Source organism: Zonotrichia leucophrys, chromosome 1A (assembly GCF_028769735.1).
Source record: "Zonotrichia leucophrys gambelii isolate GWCS_2022_RI chromosome 1A, RI_Zleu_2.0, whole genome shotgun sequence".
In the NCBI taxonomy this organism is placed as follows: domain Eukaryota; kingdom Metazoa; phylum Chordata; class Aves; order Passeriformes; family Passerellidae; genus Zonotrichia; species Zonotrichia leucophrys.
The window spans coordinates 27882539-27902569 of record NC_088170.1 but is presented as its reverse complement, the minus strand read 5'-3'; the positions used below and the strand labels follow the sequence as shown (position 1 = coordinate 27902569).

Here is a 20031-nt window from a genome sequence, read left to right as displayed (position 1 = left end):
AAATGAGAGCAATTTAATAGAAAACATCTAAAACAAGGCAAGACTGTTGCCTTTAACTGTTACCTCCTGAAAGGAGGCATGCATTGAGAAGTTACATCACCTCTGATAATTTAAAAGGAATCTACATTTAAATTTCCTTATAATACAACAATTATTATTTAACTCAATATAAAATTCTTTTATCTAGACAGAATTATTAAGCATGCTTCTTGAAAATTAAATAACTTGGTATTTTTAACTGAGTGTGGATTTTATTTATAAGTTTTAATTGACGTATTTTTGCATAATTTCAAACCTGTAACACAAAGAAATTCAAGGAACAATTATAATTACTGCATGAATGCAAGAACCTTACCTGATTAGCAGGACATTTTTCAATATGAGCAACAATAATTTCTCCTGGTAACTTGACTAAAACATAGGAAGCCATATTACAGAGGGCTATGTTGTTTCCATCAAATGTAATAACACTCAGTTCTGACAGTACAGAACACTGACCTAAAAAAGAACTGTCATTTAATGAGGTTACCACAAAACTGAATACAGAGTATTTCTAAAACCTTTCAGTTCTAGCATTATTTGCTTTTGCACGTACATTCATAGATAGATAAACAGATGAAATTGTTCTGCAGACAACATACTGAGCCATAAGCCTAATTAAGTGTTTAGGTTACTCAGTGGAAATACCTTGAGCTGTTTCTGTGTGCCCAGGGTATGGAAAAATTTTTAAATTGGTGACAAGTTTTACTTAAGTCAATGCTTTACAAGCAAGGTTAATGAATCTGCACAATGTGAGATAAAATGTATGCATAAAAATATATATATTTTTGAGATACTGACAAGGAACTTATCTGTCTTATCTTGAAAAAAATTATAAAGTGCAGTATTGGTTTCATTGATTCTGCAAGGTTTTAAATATGACTTCTCTTTAGCCTTTTTGTTCCCTTGGCAGGCTCATCCGCCAGTTTCTGCAGTGTCTAAGCATGAATAAAAACTGTAATTAGAGCTAAATGAAATATGGGGTTCTGTCTTTCAAAAAATCTTGTATTTAATTTATTTTTCTTCATAAAATGTTGAAATCTTAATGTTTCTACTGATAATTCTGAAAAGTCTCAGCTGAAAAATACTGGTGTTCATGCTGGAGATGTCATTTCACTGTTTCCATTTAAAAAGAAAAATATTTTCATTCTTCAGGACATAATTCAAAGGTAGCAAAATTTTCAGTATATTTCATTCTGCCTTGCTGATGAATAGCTCTTTTTAATTAATTCCAATATTTAACCTCATATTCCCATTGGAATAACCCTTCAACTTATTACTTGACATTTACAGATGAAGGCTCCATATTATATTTAAAAATAAAAGAGAGACTTACAGGGACATTGCCATTCTGGACAACAGCTGTCAGTGTTAACTTGAACAGGCATTCCTCGAAAACCACAATCTGGCTTCTGCACATCCTTAGGGCAGTTCCTTGAAAGATTGTATAACATCCAAGCCGTATTCACACATACATATTGACTACATTTGTCAACAGGTTCAAGGTATCTTGGCTGTCATATAAGGAAAAAACAACTAGAGTCAATTTTAACTTCATTGGCCTTATGAAGTCCAAGCCATGACTTGTCCACCCCCCAGGTCTCGGAGAAAATAAGCACATCCACCTGCCCCTCATCCGCTCTTTTGGAATGACTTGCATTTGTGTGGTTGTAGACAGTGACAATGGTGCATGTCCATTCACCCACACCCACATTGTTCCATCCAGTTTTAGTGGAATACTCTATGTAAAACATTATGCATTGAGGGTACATGTTATAATCAGTTATAATCTGAAGCATTTTAAGAAACATAAAATCATGCATTCCCATCATTTTAAACCCTATGACAAAGAAACAAATGGAAGAAGGAAAAACAGGGTAAGATTACTCAGAAACATCAAAATTCCAAGGATTGTGGCTTTTTCAGCACCTCAGAAATATATTTAGCTATCTAGAAAACTCATATATCTTCAAAGAATTTTTTTCAGAGCAATATATCCAACTTACAGAATGTACCAAGGCAGTGTAAGAGCAGCAACAAAACTATCCTCTAAGAATAACTGAGAATTTTTATACAAGTAAATTAAATAGAAAATATTAACTGATTTAAATCTTGGGTATTACATATGTAGAATAACAGAATGGACTGAAAAGAAATATATATGTTAACATACAGGGGAAAGTAAGAGTGATCATACCACACACTCAGAAGATGTAGATATCAGTGTGTGCATCATCGTGCCAAAGTAAGCCTTGTCATCTACAGCTGTCGTCTCTGATGAGGAAGGCAGAGCCATTCCACCACTAGAAAGAGACAAATCTAGTATAGCTCTGGTTTGCAGCTCTGTGGCCTCTGTTACACTAAAATAAGGCGTAATGGGCTTCTGTGTTGGGATTTTGGACCTATCTGATGTCACTACATCCAGGACTCCAGAAATAGAGATATTTTTGACTGAGGTTGTATTTCTTGAATAAAGCAGACTCTGAAGTGCGGTTACTGGCAAATAAGGTGGGGAGGATTTGTCAGTTGTGGTTGTAGCATTTGTCTTGGTAGCATTTTTTTGCTCATGTGACATCTGACCATCTTCTGAAATATCCACAGTGTTTTCAAATGAAGTTGTATATTTAATTTTTGATGCTATGTATGAGGTACTCTTCATCTGTGATAGTGGATTTGTAGTACCAGCTGTTTTCATTATATTAATCTTTGGAGTTTCTCTAGTGCCCTGTGAAGCTTGAGTTACTGCAGTTGTAAATAAAGATTTGTGTGTTTCTATGGTGGTAGGAACGGAAGCTGAAGCCATATAAAAATCCAAATTGACAACAAAAGAATCAGCAGTTTTTGTAGTAATCCTTGAGGCCAAGGTGGTGGTCCCTGAAGTAACTAATAAACTGGCTGAAGAGCTAGGTAGCATTTTTGCATAAATATAAGGTGCTTTTGAGGATGTAGCATTCACTGTTGTGTTCCTGATCATTGGTGTAGTGGATTGAGTGATGATTCCAGCTGGTATGGCTGATATTGTTCCTTCTTCTCCTGAAGAACTTACCGAAGAACTCTGCTTTCCTAGAGAAACATTAGAGATATGAGTGGTCTTAGGAGGAGGTGAAGGCATAGAGGGGTGGCTTTCTAAACTGATTTCAGAGGTGTTAGGTGTTAGTAAAGAGGGCATTACAATGGATGTTTTTAGTGCTGCTGAAAAGTTGGTAGAGAGACTTATTTTTAAAGTGAATTTAGAAAAATCCACAGAAGTTGCAAGGTCTATAATTGGAATATTTGAAGTTCCTTGTGTATCTAGAGATGGAACTGGTGCTTGGGTAGCACTTATATTTTGCGTTAGTGGGGATATGCTACTGACTGCGGGAATCAATGAAGAACTTGTAGTCTGAGATGTCACATCAGATGGTTCTGATGTTGATAACAAGGTTGTAAGTAAAGATAATGACCTTGTAAAAGAAGGATTTTTGGAAATGGAAGTACCTGAACTTTGAGCCACAGGGTCTGTTTTCAATTCTGTAACTGAACTTTTTGGATACTCTGTAAGTTCTGAAGTGGGTGTAGAATTTAGAGGTAACACCAATGTCCTGAGAGGGAAGGCTGAAGATGTAGCAGATTTCTTTGGCTTTTTAGAAATAAATGATAATGAAAAGAGATCAGTGTGCATTATTTGCTTATTTTCTGTTGAGGCTTTACTCACTACAGACCTATCAAAGATTGTTGAATTGATTAGAGGAGTGGAGGCACTAGAAGGTACTGTATAAAAACTTTTGGAGGCAAGAGTGGCACCTGGCATAGCTTTGGGCTTCAGGGAGGTATACATAAAATGGACTGGTGTAGATACTGTGTGTGTTGCAGCACTTGAAGTGTTTTTAGGGATTTGAGAAACAACTTGAGGTGAAGATACAGTCATTATTGGCAGAGCAGCAGAAATACTGCCCTTTTTTAATGGAGATGTCTGCTCTGAAACAGTTGTTGAAGTTTGCACTGAAGATGAAAGTGGCTTTGGAGGAAAACTGGTTGAAGAGCTAACATTTAATGATATCAGAGAAGTTTTAGACAAAGGTTTTGCTGTTTTGAAATATGAAACTGTGATTAATTGAGGAACACTTGTCTCAGAGCTAGAAAATCTAGTAGTCATAGGAATCTGAGGAGCAGCTGAAGTCAGTGCAGAACTGGGTGTTGGGTACACTGCAGTTTGACTAATGCCAGACCTAGTTCTAACAGGTAGAGTAGGTATAGGAGAAGTAGACGTTCTTAGTGTCAGTCGTGGATCTAGAAGAAATACAGGTCTTGTGAAAGTTTCTCTGTCAGCCCCCAAGGCAGACAAAGACACTTCAGAGTGTGTTTCTGCTCCCTTAGAATGACTTACTGAAGGACTCCTACTCTTCCCAATCCCTGCAGGCAGCTCAGAAGTGACCAAAGATATCTTGGAGGCTAGAGTTGTTAGTGCTGAGGAAAGTCGAACTGTTCCTAGCTGAGTGGTTGATGTTTCGAGTGAAAATGGAACTACCACTAGGGAAGTGGGTGTTAATAATGCAGAATGTGCTGGAATAGGACTTGCACTGAGCAGGGTTGTTTGAGTTGTTATTGTAATGGGTAAAGTTATAGATGCATTAGAGCAGTCACTACTTGATGTGACTGCTGAGGCTTGGAAAAGAATTGGAAAATCTGTTGAAGGGATGGGTTTGGAAAGGACAGTAGGGCTGGCTGTGCTGTGAAGTACATCAGAAGGCTCCACTGTACTTGGTAATGAAAATGTTGAATAGGTGGCTGCATTAGAAGCTTCCAATGAATAAAAGTCTGTAATGGACTGTGCCGACATATTCATTCCCCTTGAAGCTGTATTTGCATTTATGGTTATTTTGTCTGTCACACCGATGAGAGTTGATTTATTCCTTGAAGTAACAAATACAGGGAGTGTCTGAGGAAATCTCTCTGTGGTAGGACCCATGTGAGAGATTATCAGTGAAGGCTTCAGTCCAATGTCTGATTCTGTAGGTGTCACAGGTATGCCTAAAAGGAAAAATGTGCGTTTAAATGTCCTTTATGGATTATTAGTAAAGAAAAAGAGCAAATCTATCTCTACTCAAGTCCCATTTAAATATTAGCAAATCAGATCTTGCCAATGGTTCCAGGTCATCTGATGACTTTGAGGAACTCAGCTGATGTTTTCTAAATGTTTTCTAATTTTCTCTGCAAATGAAGTAGCTAATTTTTTTTAAATTAAAAATTAAAAATTAAAAATTGTAAATCTTTATTTTGCAGAGCAATTTTGAAGCAACAAGGCAGTTTCAGAGAAAATCAGTAAATCCAAAGTAGTAAAATATTTGAAATAAGTACATTACATCCTTAGAAGGTATTATACGAGACAACTTTGTACATTTAATTCAAAATTGTACAATCAGATACAGTATTAAAACTAAATTTTAATGTTAAAATAATACTTTATCGCACCGAATAAGGAAATAATATGGTATCTTTACACACCAGAAATTATGAAATAGGTGAGCTGAATTTGTTGTGTGTCATCCTTTGAAAAGACTGAACTTTTGCTACAGCTGTATGTCTTTCATTATCTCTCCCTTATATATGTGCAATATACTAGCATTATATAGTCAAATATAGTTTCTCTGAGTATAACATAATCACAAAAGGTTATATATAACCCACTATTTGAGAAATATGAGAATTCAATGTAAAACATAACTTTTTGAATGAAGAAGCTGTAGTTTGGATGAGTGGGAATGGAGTCTATGTCCAAGAAAAACAATCTTCAACACCAATATGTTCTGAGAAAGCATTTAACTTTTAAAAAATTACATTTGATTAATCCTTTCCTAGGATCTTGGAGTAATTTATAACAGTAGATCAACATCATAAAGTATACTCACAGTCTTCTGGATAAACACATCTAAGTGTGATCTCATCAAGGATCATGTTTTTGGGACAGTATGGCATGCATCCTTCAACCCTTCAAAATATTGTATAGTCAATTCTAGAGCCACAGTAGAATTATAAGTTAATTTTAAATTATTTTACTTTGTCTAAACAAACTATTAGAATGTCTTATCAGAGTTCTGAGGACTTTCCTATGAAATTATGAACATAGAATTTTGAGGCATTTCAAGTTCACAAAGTTATTTGGCAGCATAATTCTATTTCTAAACTGTTAATAATTATTTGCATAGGCTGATTAATATGATGTTTGGACCATTTTTCTTCCCCAACCAGGTGTAAGTTTAGATCCTTAAACAGAAAGGTATTTCACAGAATGATGAACTTGTCTACAAGACTTTTATTTTATCCAAATATGTTCATTTGAGATATTAAAATATTTAGATTGACTCCATAAAGCCTTTCTCTTGTGTCCTTTCAACATAGGAGAATGCAGACAAATCACAATATTCCTATGTCTTTTTCATTCTGGGGGAGTTTTCATTGGGAAAATCATAACATTAACAACCAGTGTTCCCATATGGAAAAAGCTAAGAATACCAACAGAGAAAATTAATCATGTTTGTAGTATTACTAATTATAAATTGCATATACCTAGGGAGTCTGGAATCTAAAATATCCTTTCTTTTCCACCACATTGTGCCTTGAGCTTTTAGGCATTTTTCCTGTTAGTTTGCAGTGGTTTCATAGAGGCCAGGGGAGAACCACTGAGACAGGAAATCTATTTACTAAATCCCAAGCTACCATCACCCCTCTGAAATCCCTCCCTTCATGCCAGTGGGCATCTCCCCGAATAAAAGTTCCCTCTTTTTACAGGAGAGGGCGTATTCCTCCCTTACTATTCCTACAACTTCTGATCTCAGTCATATAAACACCAGAAAGATCTAGTCGTTTTAACATCATGGTGTGCTGGTTTAGGATGCAGCTATAAATCCACAGCCTTCATTTAATTTAACAGCTTTCTACTTAAACACTACCAGAAGCTAATCCTCTGGGCTAAATACAAACCTTCTTATTTTTGTGTTGGAAAGTGCATCTAAATGGGAATACACACTGTGGGAAATGAGAGGCTTGGTACAAATGATTTCATATGACTTGTGAGAGCTTCTCATAAGAATCATATTGAAATTTGGATAGTGAAACTAGATGGATATTGCAGCAGTGATTTTCAGAAAGCATATGGTATGCTTATTACAAAAAACAATCCAGTAGTAATATGAGATTAATTTTACTTACAGAGGAAGAAATTTACATGCTGTTCCTTCAGGATCACTACATGTCTTAAAACAAGGATTAGCACAAGATTCATATCGCCATTCACACATCCTTCTGTAAGGCACAGAAGCACTGAGTTCTGAGAAGGAAAGAAAGGTGTTTTTTATTGATTCAATAGTCAATAAACAATTTAAATTTACACCCTTTTCTGTAACATACACTGGGATCTTCAGATAAATGAGAAAATGAAAACCAAATAGACAAAATTTTCAGAACTTTCCACTGGGTGAGATTTTATTTCGTTTGGAATATTTTAAATTTGTTCAAGCCAAAAGACACTTCAAGCTTTGACAATAAAAGCAGCTATTAATTTTTACAATATACTCTGTTTCAAAACCTAAAACATAGGTTTAACATGAGTTAATGTTAAATCTATGTCAATACGTTTAACATGAGTTAAACATATTGAAGATACTGTTGGTTGCAGATGCAGCACAATTACTGAATTCATTTAAAATAATAGACATTTATAGATTACTAATGAGGTATTAACATACATTGTTTTGTGATATGCCACTTTCATTTTGAAAGAGCAAGCCAATGAAAACATAGTTCAACAATAAAGTGACTATCGTATCTGCAAAAGTTAGAAAATAATAGCATTTTGAGATGGAATGGAAAACAGAGAAAAATTAAAAATAGGATAAAATATTTGTTACTTTTGCTGATAGTAACAAATAGAAATACAAGAAAGAAAATGCTCTGAGGGCAAGCAGAAAAAGAATGTTTATCCCTGCAGATTTTGCAAAATTTACCTTCAATACTAAAACTACTGAAATGTTTGAATTCTTCCGAACCATCATACTTTTTCACTTTAACACTGGATGAGGTGAGAATGATGAAAAAGCCTTTTTTACTGTGCAGCTCGAAGGCACTGAGCCCTGGACTCCAGAGACCCTGGTGGTGGAAGAAGGTGGCGCGTCTCTGAAAAGAGGCATTTGCCTGCCACTGCTCCAACCCGATGGTTTCATTGTCATGTACATACAGAAAGTAGTTTGGTCTTTCAGCAGATTCAAGGGAAACAAGAGAGAGAGCTTCCACAGAAGAAAAAAAAATAATAAAAATTTTAAGATTTTCACAGAAAACAACTTGTAATTGAGATTAAATCCTATATATTGGCTGCTAAGTGGCTCCTTTTTAAAACTGTCTTTTCACAAAAAAAAAAAAAAAAAAAAAAAATCAGCTTTGTGTTGCACAAAAGAGAGTTAGAAACACAATGCAGGGTCTAAAAGAGACTCCAAAGGATCATATAATCCAGAACCACCAGGGAATTTATCAGTTAGACCAAAATTGCATTCAGCCAACTGCTACTAACCTTCAAAACTGATGCCGATGCCTAAGCAGTCTCAGAGTGGAACTTTCATATCTTGAGAGTTTTTCTCAAGTTTGGACAAAAGTCTGACAGTTTAGCAGGACCAAAATTTCATTAGCAAATAATATCACATTGTAAGAACATTGAGGTGACGCTTTTTTTTATATGCAGTCACATCCAGAAATGCTGTAAGAAAATCTATGGCCAAATAAGAGACCTGACCTCTATTTGCTCTACCCATGCCACAAATCAAAAAAAATCTCTGAAAATTTCTCTGAAAAAATTCTCTGAAAATTTCAAGCTTTATAAGAAGACTGACTTCATACTTGATTTTCAACTTGAATACAGTCTTGAAGTTCTTTCATCTAGAGGAATATTATCTCATCCCTCATTTCCATATGAAAGTCATCTGTGTACTGCACAGATATAATGAATTATTTACTTTCACTTTACATAGGGATTTTACAAGAAGGAATCAATTCTTCTGTTTTATGTATTTTTCATTTCAAAATCACATCTAACAACCTGATTTTCCCACAGCAATAAGCATTCAAATGTTTGTAAACTTAATTTGAAATTTTTCTGTGGAGAGAGCCCTTCTTTATGTTGATTTTTGAGGGTTTGTGATTTTGTCAACACATTAAATTATTTGAGAAAGCAATGACAAAATCTTTATTGATTTAATTGGCACAATCTTCACATATGTGAAGAAAGAAAAATATGTATAGAAGGAAAAATATTTAAACAAGTTTATTTTTGTTGTATAGTTTGGGTAAGTCTGATAAGTAAAACATAGAGCTTAGGATTACCTGTTCACCTAAGAAACTACCTTCTATGTTGCACAGAGATGTTGCTTGTTAACAATGCAGAAATAGATAGATCATTCTGAGTTGCACATTTTCTAGGTCAGGAAAAGTAACAAATAAGGTGGAAACACAAGGTAGAACCAATTTTACTGGAGACAAAAATATCCTGCATTGACCTTCAGTGTTGATATTTGCTATACACTTGTGAAAAATTCACCAGTTTCCAGTTATACAAACTAATTGGATTTTTTCACAAAGTTACTGTATTCACTTGTATTTTGAAATACTTCTAAAATAATTTTTGAAAATTCAACTTTAAAGCTGGAAGTGAGGTTTTCTAATACTAAAAAAATTAAAATTTAAATCCCTCCTTCATTTTGAAATTGGCCACTTATTCCAAAAACTAAAAATATCTAGACTACTTTAGGACATTTAGAAGATGCAGCAAAAATAATTCATATAGTTTGACATACATATCTCACCATTAGCAAAACTGCTGAGAACACTTACATAAATCTTTATCTTTGAAAAGACCTGGAGTTATCATGAAACTGAAAATTACATTTCCGTGTGCTCCAGTTCTAGGCAAGGGAAATATCCTTCTGCTGGATACATTAGCCCCTATAATTGTGTCATTCACTCCAAAACTTGCCAAAATATAGGGTCCTTCACCAAGACCTATGGGAAGAAAAATTTTCATCACATAATATACAAAACTTAAGTCTTAATTTTCCACTTGGTTCCACTTTGTAGTGGAAACATGCATAACTCTGTCCTTGACTTTAACCCTGACAGGCAGCTAAGCACCACACACCTGGTCACTCACCACACACATCACGAAAGAGTCAGAGGGGAAGAACTGAAAAAAAATAATGGGTGAAGATAAAGACATTTGAATCATGGTTTGGTTTGAGTTTTGTTTACAGAGAAACAATGAAAAAGAAAAGGAAACCAAAGAAAATAATTGCAAAAAGAAAACAAAGACTACAAAGCAAAGGGATGAAAAAGCCAAAATTCTTCACCATCAGCTGACCAACATCTAGATGAACCATTAGCAATGGTTCATAAGCATAACCATAAGCATAAGCAGTCCCAGAAAACTTCCCTTCCAATTTCTGTTGCTGAACTCAACATCATGTGTTCTGCAACATCTCTCTTGTCAGCTGGGGTCAGTTCTCCCAACTCTGCCCCCTCTAACCTCCTGTGCAGCCCCAGCTTGCCTACTGGTGAGAACTGGGAAAACCTTGATCTATGTAAGCAGTAGCTACAACACCACTGTCATCACAAGTACAAAATATATTATTAAATTCATGTTAACTATATGAAGAAAATTAGCCAAAACCAGTACTCCTTTCTACTTTTTTCAGAGAGTCATAGAATAATTAAGGCCAGAAAAGACCTTTAAGAGCACTGCCATAATGTTCGCCATTAGAGCCATGTCCTCAAACCTTTCTGAGTAAGATAAAATTCCCTATTAAAAAGTAATTGGGAAGTAAGCTATACCTAGCAAGATGTTCATGCTACTACTGTAGTAGGCCAGACTGGAGGATAAAAATATAATCTGTATAATGATCCTCATTATGAGACGCAAGTCATCCTAGTCATCAAACAGACACATTAAAATTCAGGTTCATTCATTCATTGCAATTAGTCAACTTTCCCTTTTCAATACCTATTGCTACCTATAAAGTATGTGCACAGTATTCAAATATTAGAGGGAATGACACAGGAATTACTTCTGTGAAATTAATACCACTATCATCCTAAGGCACTGTTCTTTTTACAGTACAGTATTCTGAGACGTGCACAAAATCCCATAGCCCATCAATGTCCAAATATTGTAGGTCCCAGCTCTGAAATGTACAGTACAAACACAAGGAAATGTCCTTCTAGAGCTCTTCCTGACTGCTACCATATATTGAAGGATCATGGATCAATCCACCTCCCCGCTGAACATTATGAACTTATTAATGGAGGCATTAGGGATTGCTAGGATCATTCAACACAGCTGGGCCACCAAATTCACTCATTCAAAATAAAAGTAATGTTAAAACTGCATGCACCAAGTCAAAGAAAAAGCCTGTAAATTTATTGAGGTTTTTAAACAAGAATATCAAATAGTACATACCTTGGTTGTAATATTCACAGTCATAAGCTAAAAGAAAAAGAAAACAAGCATATTATTGTTCTTGTTATTATTATTACTGTTACAATTATTATTAGTAGTAACAAGAGAATCCATGTATTTCTGCATCCCTAAAATGTAAAGCTTACTTTCCAGAGAGGAAGTTTCATGTCCCATAAGACATTTCAGTCAGTGATTTTATTTTCTTAGACTTTCATCCAGTGACAGCAGACCTGAAGCAGGAATTATTTTACAGCTAAGAACCCTTCTTGCTGTCAAAGAAAAGAACAGACTGGGTCTCTTTGGAGCCCTACACAGGAAAATGGACATCCAGACTTTCCCACAGTCTCTGCACTAACACACCCTAAGCACAGCCAGCCCTTTTCAGCAAGACAGTGAATTTGGGTGTGTAAGGATGACACAGCTAACACAGAGACAGCTTGAGAGATGTGAGCTATGTTTACTATCCACCTACTCTGTCATATTTGTATAACTGGGCAGGAAAAAGTCAGAAATGCCTGTGAGATGAGCTCTGGAGCGTGGCCAGCCCAGGTACATACCACAGAGCAGAGGAGATCGCCAGTGAATCGCTGCTCCTTGCTGGCAGCACTTGTGGGCATAAGCTGCAATACTGGTACACAGACACTCACAGTCCCCACCAAGATTGCAGTTGCATGTGTCTGTGTGACAATTTTTGATAAAAGAAGTCACATCAATCTGGGAGGGGAAAAAACAAAAACAGCTGACTTAATTGCATGAGCTGTACATATTTCAGTTGCAGCAGGAGTTCTACTTCTGGACTGACTGAAAGCACTAAACACAATAAGGTATTTTCCAAAGTTTGGGCATATTCCTACACAAAATGCACACTTCAAATGATCAGCTTATATCTAAGTTAAACGTCAAAAGAAAAATTGAAACAGCGATTACTAACAAACATGCTTGTCCACACACTCGCTGTTCATCAATTTTAAAGAACTGTTGAAGCTGGCAGTTCCGCTTTTATAAGGCAAATACTGCCATCTGTAGTCATCCTGCCAGTTTTGCATGAACAACAACAAAATCAGAGCTGTGACTCTGATTACCAAGTTATTAAAGTAATAATTTATAGAGGGGAGATTTCCCAGGGGAAGAAAGCTTGGGACCACTGGTGACATTGCACACAAAAAAAATAATATTTCTGCACTTATCAAGATCTTAATATAATTTGCCCAGAAAACTTCATTAGATCAGAAATCCACATTCTCTAAAATCCTATCACAATATGATTTTACATGATACACTGTTTCTTGGGTTTAAATCATTTTTTTTGTAATGTTCAGCAACATTTCCAAAACAGTGTTCTTACTCAACACATGGACTGTTTAAAGCAATGCTTCTCTTCAGTTTAGTGTCTGGTCTAGCTCAGCTGTAAAGACTCAAATGGCACACGTCAGATTACAGAAATACCACCACAGTAACAAAGCATTACTTATCTAACATGAAGACAGCTTCTCAGCTGGCAGTAGCTAGAAGCTGGCAGGGACTGGATCAAGGGCAGAGAGATGTTATTGTGCTTTCATTCTTTTTCTTGTTTTGAAAGCAGGGATACCACTGGGGATGTGGGGGACACACATGAGAACTAGCTCCACTGAAAGTGACAGTAGTACCTTTGTAGAAATCACCTAACGGCAGACTGGCTCCAAATATCTCAATCTGTCTCTCATGCCTGCAGAACAGCATCTCTCCATGGCTCACCAATTTCCTGCTCTTGTGACAAACTGGGATCCTTGGGCCAAAATCCTGCTGTTTCAGGATTTAGGAGGAAGAGGAAGACCCTTTTTTTCTCCATGGTCAGGCTCCTCAGATCCTGCTGAATTCAGTGCTTATTTGGGCAACTGCAATCCATCAGTTGCTGCTGGGCAGAGATGCAAGATTTTGTCTCCCTGCAAAGTGGTGTTGCAGCCTGAGTTGAGCTGCAAGGCCGCTGGTCCCTCAGACAGGAGCTTGCCTGCATGCACTGCAGGATCTCCCACCCACACAGCAGGAGCAACAATAAGCACGTTGGAAACCCCCATCTTTGTTTTCTGTTCTTTCCCTGCCCTCAGTGTCAGTCTCTGCTCAGGCTTTTTTCTTGGCACCCTGTTCCCCACCCAGCAGTCAGCTGCACATGCCCTTGATAGGAGGTCATTCTACATTACATTTGCAGGAGCTGTACTTTCACATGCTGATTAATGGGTTCTAAAAACACATGAAAGATGTTTGTTTTACAGACTCTCCCGTACAAGATAGATGCACACATGCAGAAATACTTGACTACTAATTATATCACACATTTTGCACCTGGCATAGATTTTTTTTAGATAATTATGCAAAATTTCTGGCATAATATTTGCAAATTCTAATCATAACATGGATAAGATATAGAAAATGAACATTCAAGGGAAAAAAATCTTTCCAAGTTGTTATAATAATACAGTTTCTCAAAAAGACTCTCAAAAGTTCCATTTTTATTTATTATTTGCCACTTTGAAAATATGCTCATCACTATGTTCTCAGGCACATGCTCAAAAAATTCTTTACATAGTAACTTAAGTCAACATTAATAAATCCCTTGGGTTAAGCTACTGCAACCTCCTTCACAGGCAAATTCCTAACCATGTTGATATTCAGCTTCAGTCCTGAAAGTCAGGAGGTTCAGCTGAGACAGCTAATGATCTCACTTAGTATTAATAATCATGAAGAAATTAAAGAATGAGATGAAATGTCATAGTGGTTCTTGCTTGTTCAGGTGTAAAGAAGCACCTAAATACCATTGGGAGGCTAAAATTAGAAATAGAGAAAAATGTATAAAGCACATCTTGCATTGATAATGGGTGGATTAAAATGGAATAAAAGATTACCACACAAAATAGTGTCGTACCCATCTCATCTAGACTGAACTGAAGGACATTCTTGTAACTTTTAACTCATACTTAGCCAGATATTGGGAAAACAAGGATACCAAACCTCAGAGTTTTGATAAAACCAAATGATAAGCCACCAAACAATTAAAAAGCTCGAAAGCAGAAATCTTGCTTTGTCATATTTCTTTCTATATAAAGCAGGAAACAACAAAATAAAACCATTTGAAGTAAGCTGTAGGTGCATTACACATATACTTACTTTAGAATCCCTCAATTTATACAAATTTACAATTTGTAAAACTTAGCTTCCTATATAGATAAAAGGTATAAATAAAAACTAAACAGGCTAGAACCTTGATTATTCAGTAGACTACCTCAACTCTGTTACCACTTTTATGTTTAGATTCCAGTCTTGAGAGGAACAAGGAGCTCCGCACAAATATAGCCCACCCACACAGAGATACTTGCAGGGCTTTACTCTGTATCCTCTCATTCAGACTGAGGGTATTGGCAAGAAGAAATTCATTACTGGAATTTGATTATTTTCATGAGAGCAATCTTGGATATTTAATAAACTTACCACATTGCGACAAGGTGCAAAAAGATCACTGTATAAAATTGAGCATTCCTTTTTTGCATAAGGGAACTTGCTCTGATGTACTTCACATGGTCTCAGTGTTTCATTTGGGCTCTTACACTTAAAAACAAGCACAAAACCCACAAATATTTTATAGGTAGGTGTGTTTATCACAGACTCAGGTACATCATAGTAACATATAATTCAATACTTTCATAATCAGAAAATAAAAAATTTCAATTCTATCTTCTTCGTCTTCTTTCCTTGATTTGTTTTTATAATTGAAAACATTTGCTCTAAAAAAAACTTTTTGTTTTTTTCTTAAGCACTAAAATGTTCCTGCTGTCTGCTCAGTGCATAAAGACAAAATGTTTTCTTTGTGACACATTATAATCATTACCAGAGCAACCAACTGTAACTTCACAAACAAATACGTGGTCCAAATCCATCCTGGGTGGTTTTCACTGACTTTAAATGGAGTCATACTACAGATGGCTTTAGCTCTATAAGTTCAAATAAAGAAGCAGTGGTAGGAAGGGAACAACTCATTAAAATATAGAGTCAAAGATCATCATGATAACTCAAAAAATGGGTGAGATACAACTGCATCACTTCTAGGATCTCTTCAAAAAGAAAAAAAAAAGAACAGAAAAATATAGGAAAGGGACACTCAGCTTGGAGAACATGAGTTCATCTGAAACCATGCTGCACTGGTGCAGCAGGCAAGGTGGGTGTAATGCACGAGGAGGGTGTGACAATGAATGCACAGGCATTGTTGGGGTGTCCCACAGCAGCCTCAGCTGCAGTGCAGTCACCCACATATGCTGCCCTCCTGTGCAGGTGCTCAGACACTGCTGTGAGGATATGTGCTGCCACTCCCGGCAAGAAGGAGCCATTCACAGTGCTAATAAAAGCACATTTCCCAATAGCAGAGATGGATTCTAGGCCTCCAGCTATCAAATATCCCTTTCAAGTATTTTGATTTTTCAGAAATGGTGACCAGGATGCATCTTTACCATAGGCTAAAGGCCCTTTCTGAAGAAATCCTGAAGGCCTACTGCAGGGGCAGATGAAGTGCCAAGTCTGTGTGAGCACAGCCAACCAGCAAGACCAAAGCTGAACTTAGATCCTGAGCACTCTGGCAGACATAGAGATCAGGAGATTACATGAGATTTTACAGATATGTATCTCCACCAAAAAGTAAGGTGCAAGTCTTAACATCCTACAAGTTAATATGCTGTGCTAACACTATACATCTTTTTAAGGGAGCCACCAAATCAATACATTGAAAAAGAAAAGTTAATGAACTTAATATCAAGTATTCACACATTTGTTTATGTAGGACCTTCTAGGACTCTACACATTTGCCTTGCCTGCTTACGAAATTTAAACATTTTATGTAGAATAAAATATATCCAAAGGGAGATATTGAGGCAGAAAAGCCTCAAAATCTTTATTCCAAAGCATTCTTCCATGAGGTGAGAGATATTTGGTCCATTTCCTGCTGTGTCAAGGAGAGAATAGATTAAAACCTGGCCCTGACAGTCATGCAAAAGGAGCGCGTTACAAATAATGATTTTTCAGGAGCTCCATAAGGTTATAAAACTTTACATCTTCTCAGCACAAATTCATGAAATACCTATTCTCCTATGTTATAAACCAGAGTTGGACCATAAATGTGTGTTATAAACCATTTATAACACCAAATGGTGTTATAAACTATTCATTCCCTACAGCATCCTCCTACCTTCCCCTCAGAAACCAAGTTTCCATACTAGGTTGTGCCTGTTGCTGTTCTGAGCCTTTTCTGCCCATCCCTTATTCACCTCTGCTTTGTTAGTTTACTCTGTTTACAAAGTGCCACTAAAATAAATCTTCATTTTATTGTCAGTGTTTAGAAATAAACGCTTCCAGGCCTCTTTTTTCCAGCATTCAGATTCTGTTTACTTTCAGTATCCTGATGCCTTCCAACCCAGAGAAATTATAATTGTTTTCAAATTGGGATGAATCAAAAATACCAGAAGCATTGTACCCAACTTTGTAGAACACTGAAATGCAGACAGCTATAATTGTCTTTCACAGAGGAAAGTATATCCTTCCCTAAAGAGATCGTTTGGTATCATTTAAATTCTGCATCTGTTTGCTATGACATACGGTATTTTTAACACATTTCATATCTACAGACACAAAAATTAAAATATCCTCTTATACAGTGACCATAATTTTAGAAAATACATCATGTGCATATAATGTGCTCTTTTACAAATTAAATTTTTTTTTTCCTCTACATTTTTGTTGGACATGGGACTTACCTGTCCTAATACCCAGCTGTCTCCAAACACCTGTGCATTTCTCACCTCCATGTTGTTTGATGTAGTCAGATCATTTGAAGTATATTTGTCAAAATTTCCACACAAGCCTGCCAGTTTTCCCTGAAAGAGAAAAGAATTTTTTTCATAAACTTACAGTCAATAATTGGCACAAATTACACACATGGAATATATAAATTTTTACATAAAAAGGGTGAATGTAAATCTGACTTATCCTTTGAAAATATCTGACACTCTGCTATGCCTGTAGTTCCATATTGCAAATATCTTTTAACAGAAATCAGTGGTTTTCTTCCCTTTTTCCAGAACTTCTCCTAACTGCCTGCCTGTGAAAACAGACTGGAATCTAGTAATATTTTTTTTCTGAAAGCTCAGTAGTGATTCCAGTCCAAAAGTCAAAAGTTTAGGTGAATTACATCATGATTGTGAAGCCTGACTAGTTGTTGTCATTAAAACTTGCTGCCTCTAATTTTAGTTCACAATAGCTGGAACCATTGTAATAGCAATTATAAAAGAGACAGCTGCAACTTTCTTTTCTTGGGCATATGCTGCTGATGGATAAACTATGTATACATACATACATATATAAATATATAGGAAAATAGACATTCCTGCACAACAATAAAAAGTAGAGCTGGACTTTTAGGGTGTTGTGGCTCACACTAATGAGTTTTTTTTCTTAAGGTCTGCTGCAGACATCTTCCCGAACTGTAGCCTCTGGAAGAAACAGTCATTGGAAGCAGAAAGAACTGGAAGAATTTGTGTTCCTAAATGCAACCTGTAGAACTCAGCTCCCAGCTAGCTTACTCAAAAACTGAAGACCTTTTTTTTCTCTATATGTATTGACGGCTGACAAATCAACTTGTTGGTGAATTAAGTATTTTATGGCTATTTGGACAGAAGCCTATAATAATTTTGCTCTAAACCTGCATTAGATGGTCATTATAGCTTTGACTTACACTTAAAAAAATCTGATATTGCCTTCTAGCCTATCATGCTTTTTTTCTTTTGCTGAATAAGCTCCATCTTCACACACGTGTTCATGTTTGAAACAAAGAATAATGTAATTCTGAATTGCACTGATAGGGTTACTCTGCCTGCACCTAATGACTGAGTTGCATAGACACAAAGTTAGATGATATAGGAATAGAAAAGAGAAGAGCAACTGGGCAAAAAAGGAGCTTTGAATCCCTCTTCACATCATGACTGAATCCTGTCACGATATATCCATTAGGTTTAAATGTAAGGTTTTTTCTAGATCTTTTTCTGTATTTTGTGTTTTTTGATTAAAGCCAACATGTGACTCCATCTGTTCATCTCAGAAGCCTCTACTACATCCCAGGTTGCAGTTCCAAGGTCAGTCCAATGCAATCTGTGCTACAAACTTGCCATCCTCCATGTCACTGGGCACAGAAGCTTCTTTTACATTGGTGCTAGCCAATGAAAACATGCAGCGAACTGGATAACTCAAAAACTACCCCTCACTTCCAGCCCCCAAAGTTATCTTTGAGTCAGAGCTGAATCATTGCATATCTCCAAAGCTACAGTGAATCAAACAGAGTGAGCGTAGGTGTAGAAACCACTCCTCTTCAGAAGTTGCTTTCTCCATCTCTTCTTACCTGGGAAATACTAGCAGCTGAACAAGCTGTATCACTGGGAAAGCTAGTCTTGAAGAAAAGACTCACAGTTATTCAATAAAAGATGACATTAGGAAGATAGAGAATCTACACAAAATCTCAGGTTTATATTTTGGCTCACCTTCCATCGAGGTCCAACTTTTACATGCATCATTGTCTTCTTATCCCACAGAATTGTAATGTCCTGTTCTGGAAAGTGTATCACAGTATAATATCCAGCCTTCCACAGCTGATAGTTAGATTTGTTTTCTTGCGCCCCTAGGGTCTTCTGACACAAATGAATATTAATTAAGATCTACTAAAGTAATGCTACCAGATAACAGCAGAGTACATATTGAAGAATATTTTAGCATCTAGCTGAATCAGTAATATTTGTAGAAGTGTTGTTTAATACTTTGATATTTTATCTTTTCAGTCGTTCAAGTTTGCTTCGTACTTTGGTTTCTCTTTCTAAACCCACTGTAAAGAAACTCATAAATGCCAGTATATTTCATCTCCTTGAGACTTTTGGCAATATTCTTTGCATGACAAATAGAACTTGAAAAAAAAACAATTGGTGAAAAAAAGTGTGTCCTGGGACCTGCTGCTTTATCCAGGCCTAAACACTGGTACTACATTAACTCAGACTAGAGATGCTTTCCAAAAACATGCTTCTTCAGAGCTGTAAATTTGCAGTGCTTATCTTAAAGGGCAACCAAAAAAGGAAAGAAAATAACTAACCTGCTTCTCAGAAGGTTCGCTAAAATAAATCTCAGTGTCTCCAACAGTGATGAAAACATTCTTTGAGCAAACAATATCATTGTCAAAGCACTTTTTGTTCTGAGCAATTATAGATATATTTGAGTTATCTGTGCTCTGCAACATTAAGAAGAAATCATTTTACTGATATATTCAATTGCATTTCACTCCTGCAGATTTATTCTATGCTTATCATCACAAAAGAAAAAAATATATATATACTTAAGAATTTACACACATTTGAAATTAAATTTAAGCAAGTTACCAAATCAGGAAATGCCTTTTTAAATTCAAAACTGAACACACAAACTTTGGAGTTAAGCACCAGGAGCTATTATATTCAGCTGTGACTATT

The 20031-nt window shown here is 36.1% G+C and overlaps 1 protein-coding gene across 1 annotated transcript in view; it reads right to left on the bottom strand.

Annotated features, from left to right (window-relative positions):
* The window catches only part of OTOGL (otogelin like), a 90718-nt gene that overhangs the window by 22527 nt on the left and 48160 nt on the right, over positions 1–20031 (bottom strand). Inside the window, exons 26-39 of the mRNA XM_064701999.1 lie at positions 19659–19793; positions 19060–19203; positions 17284–17403; positions 14975–15091; positions 12070–12226; positions 11513–11539; positions 9895–10062; positions 8022–8300; positions 7228–7345; positions 5928–6007; positions 4780–5049; positions 2237–3102; positions 1376–1553; positions 356–498 (exon numbers count right to left, since the gene is read on the bottom strand). Coding sequence (XP_064558069.1) covers positions 356–498; positions 1376–1553; positions 2237–3102; positions 4780–5049; positions 5928–6007; positions 7228–7345; positions 8022–8300; positions 9895–10062; positions 11513–11539; positions 12070–12226; positions 14975–15091; positions 17284–17403; positions 19060–19203; positions 19659–19793 — 2802 coding nt within the window. The remainder of the gene's footprint in view (positions 1–355; positions 499–1375; positions 1554–2236; positions 3103–4779; positions 5050–5927; positions 6008–7227; positions 7346–8021; positions 8301–9894; positions 10063–11512; positions 11540–12069; positions 12227–14974; positions 15092–17283; positions 17404–19059; positions 19204–19658; positions 19794–20031) is intronic.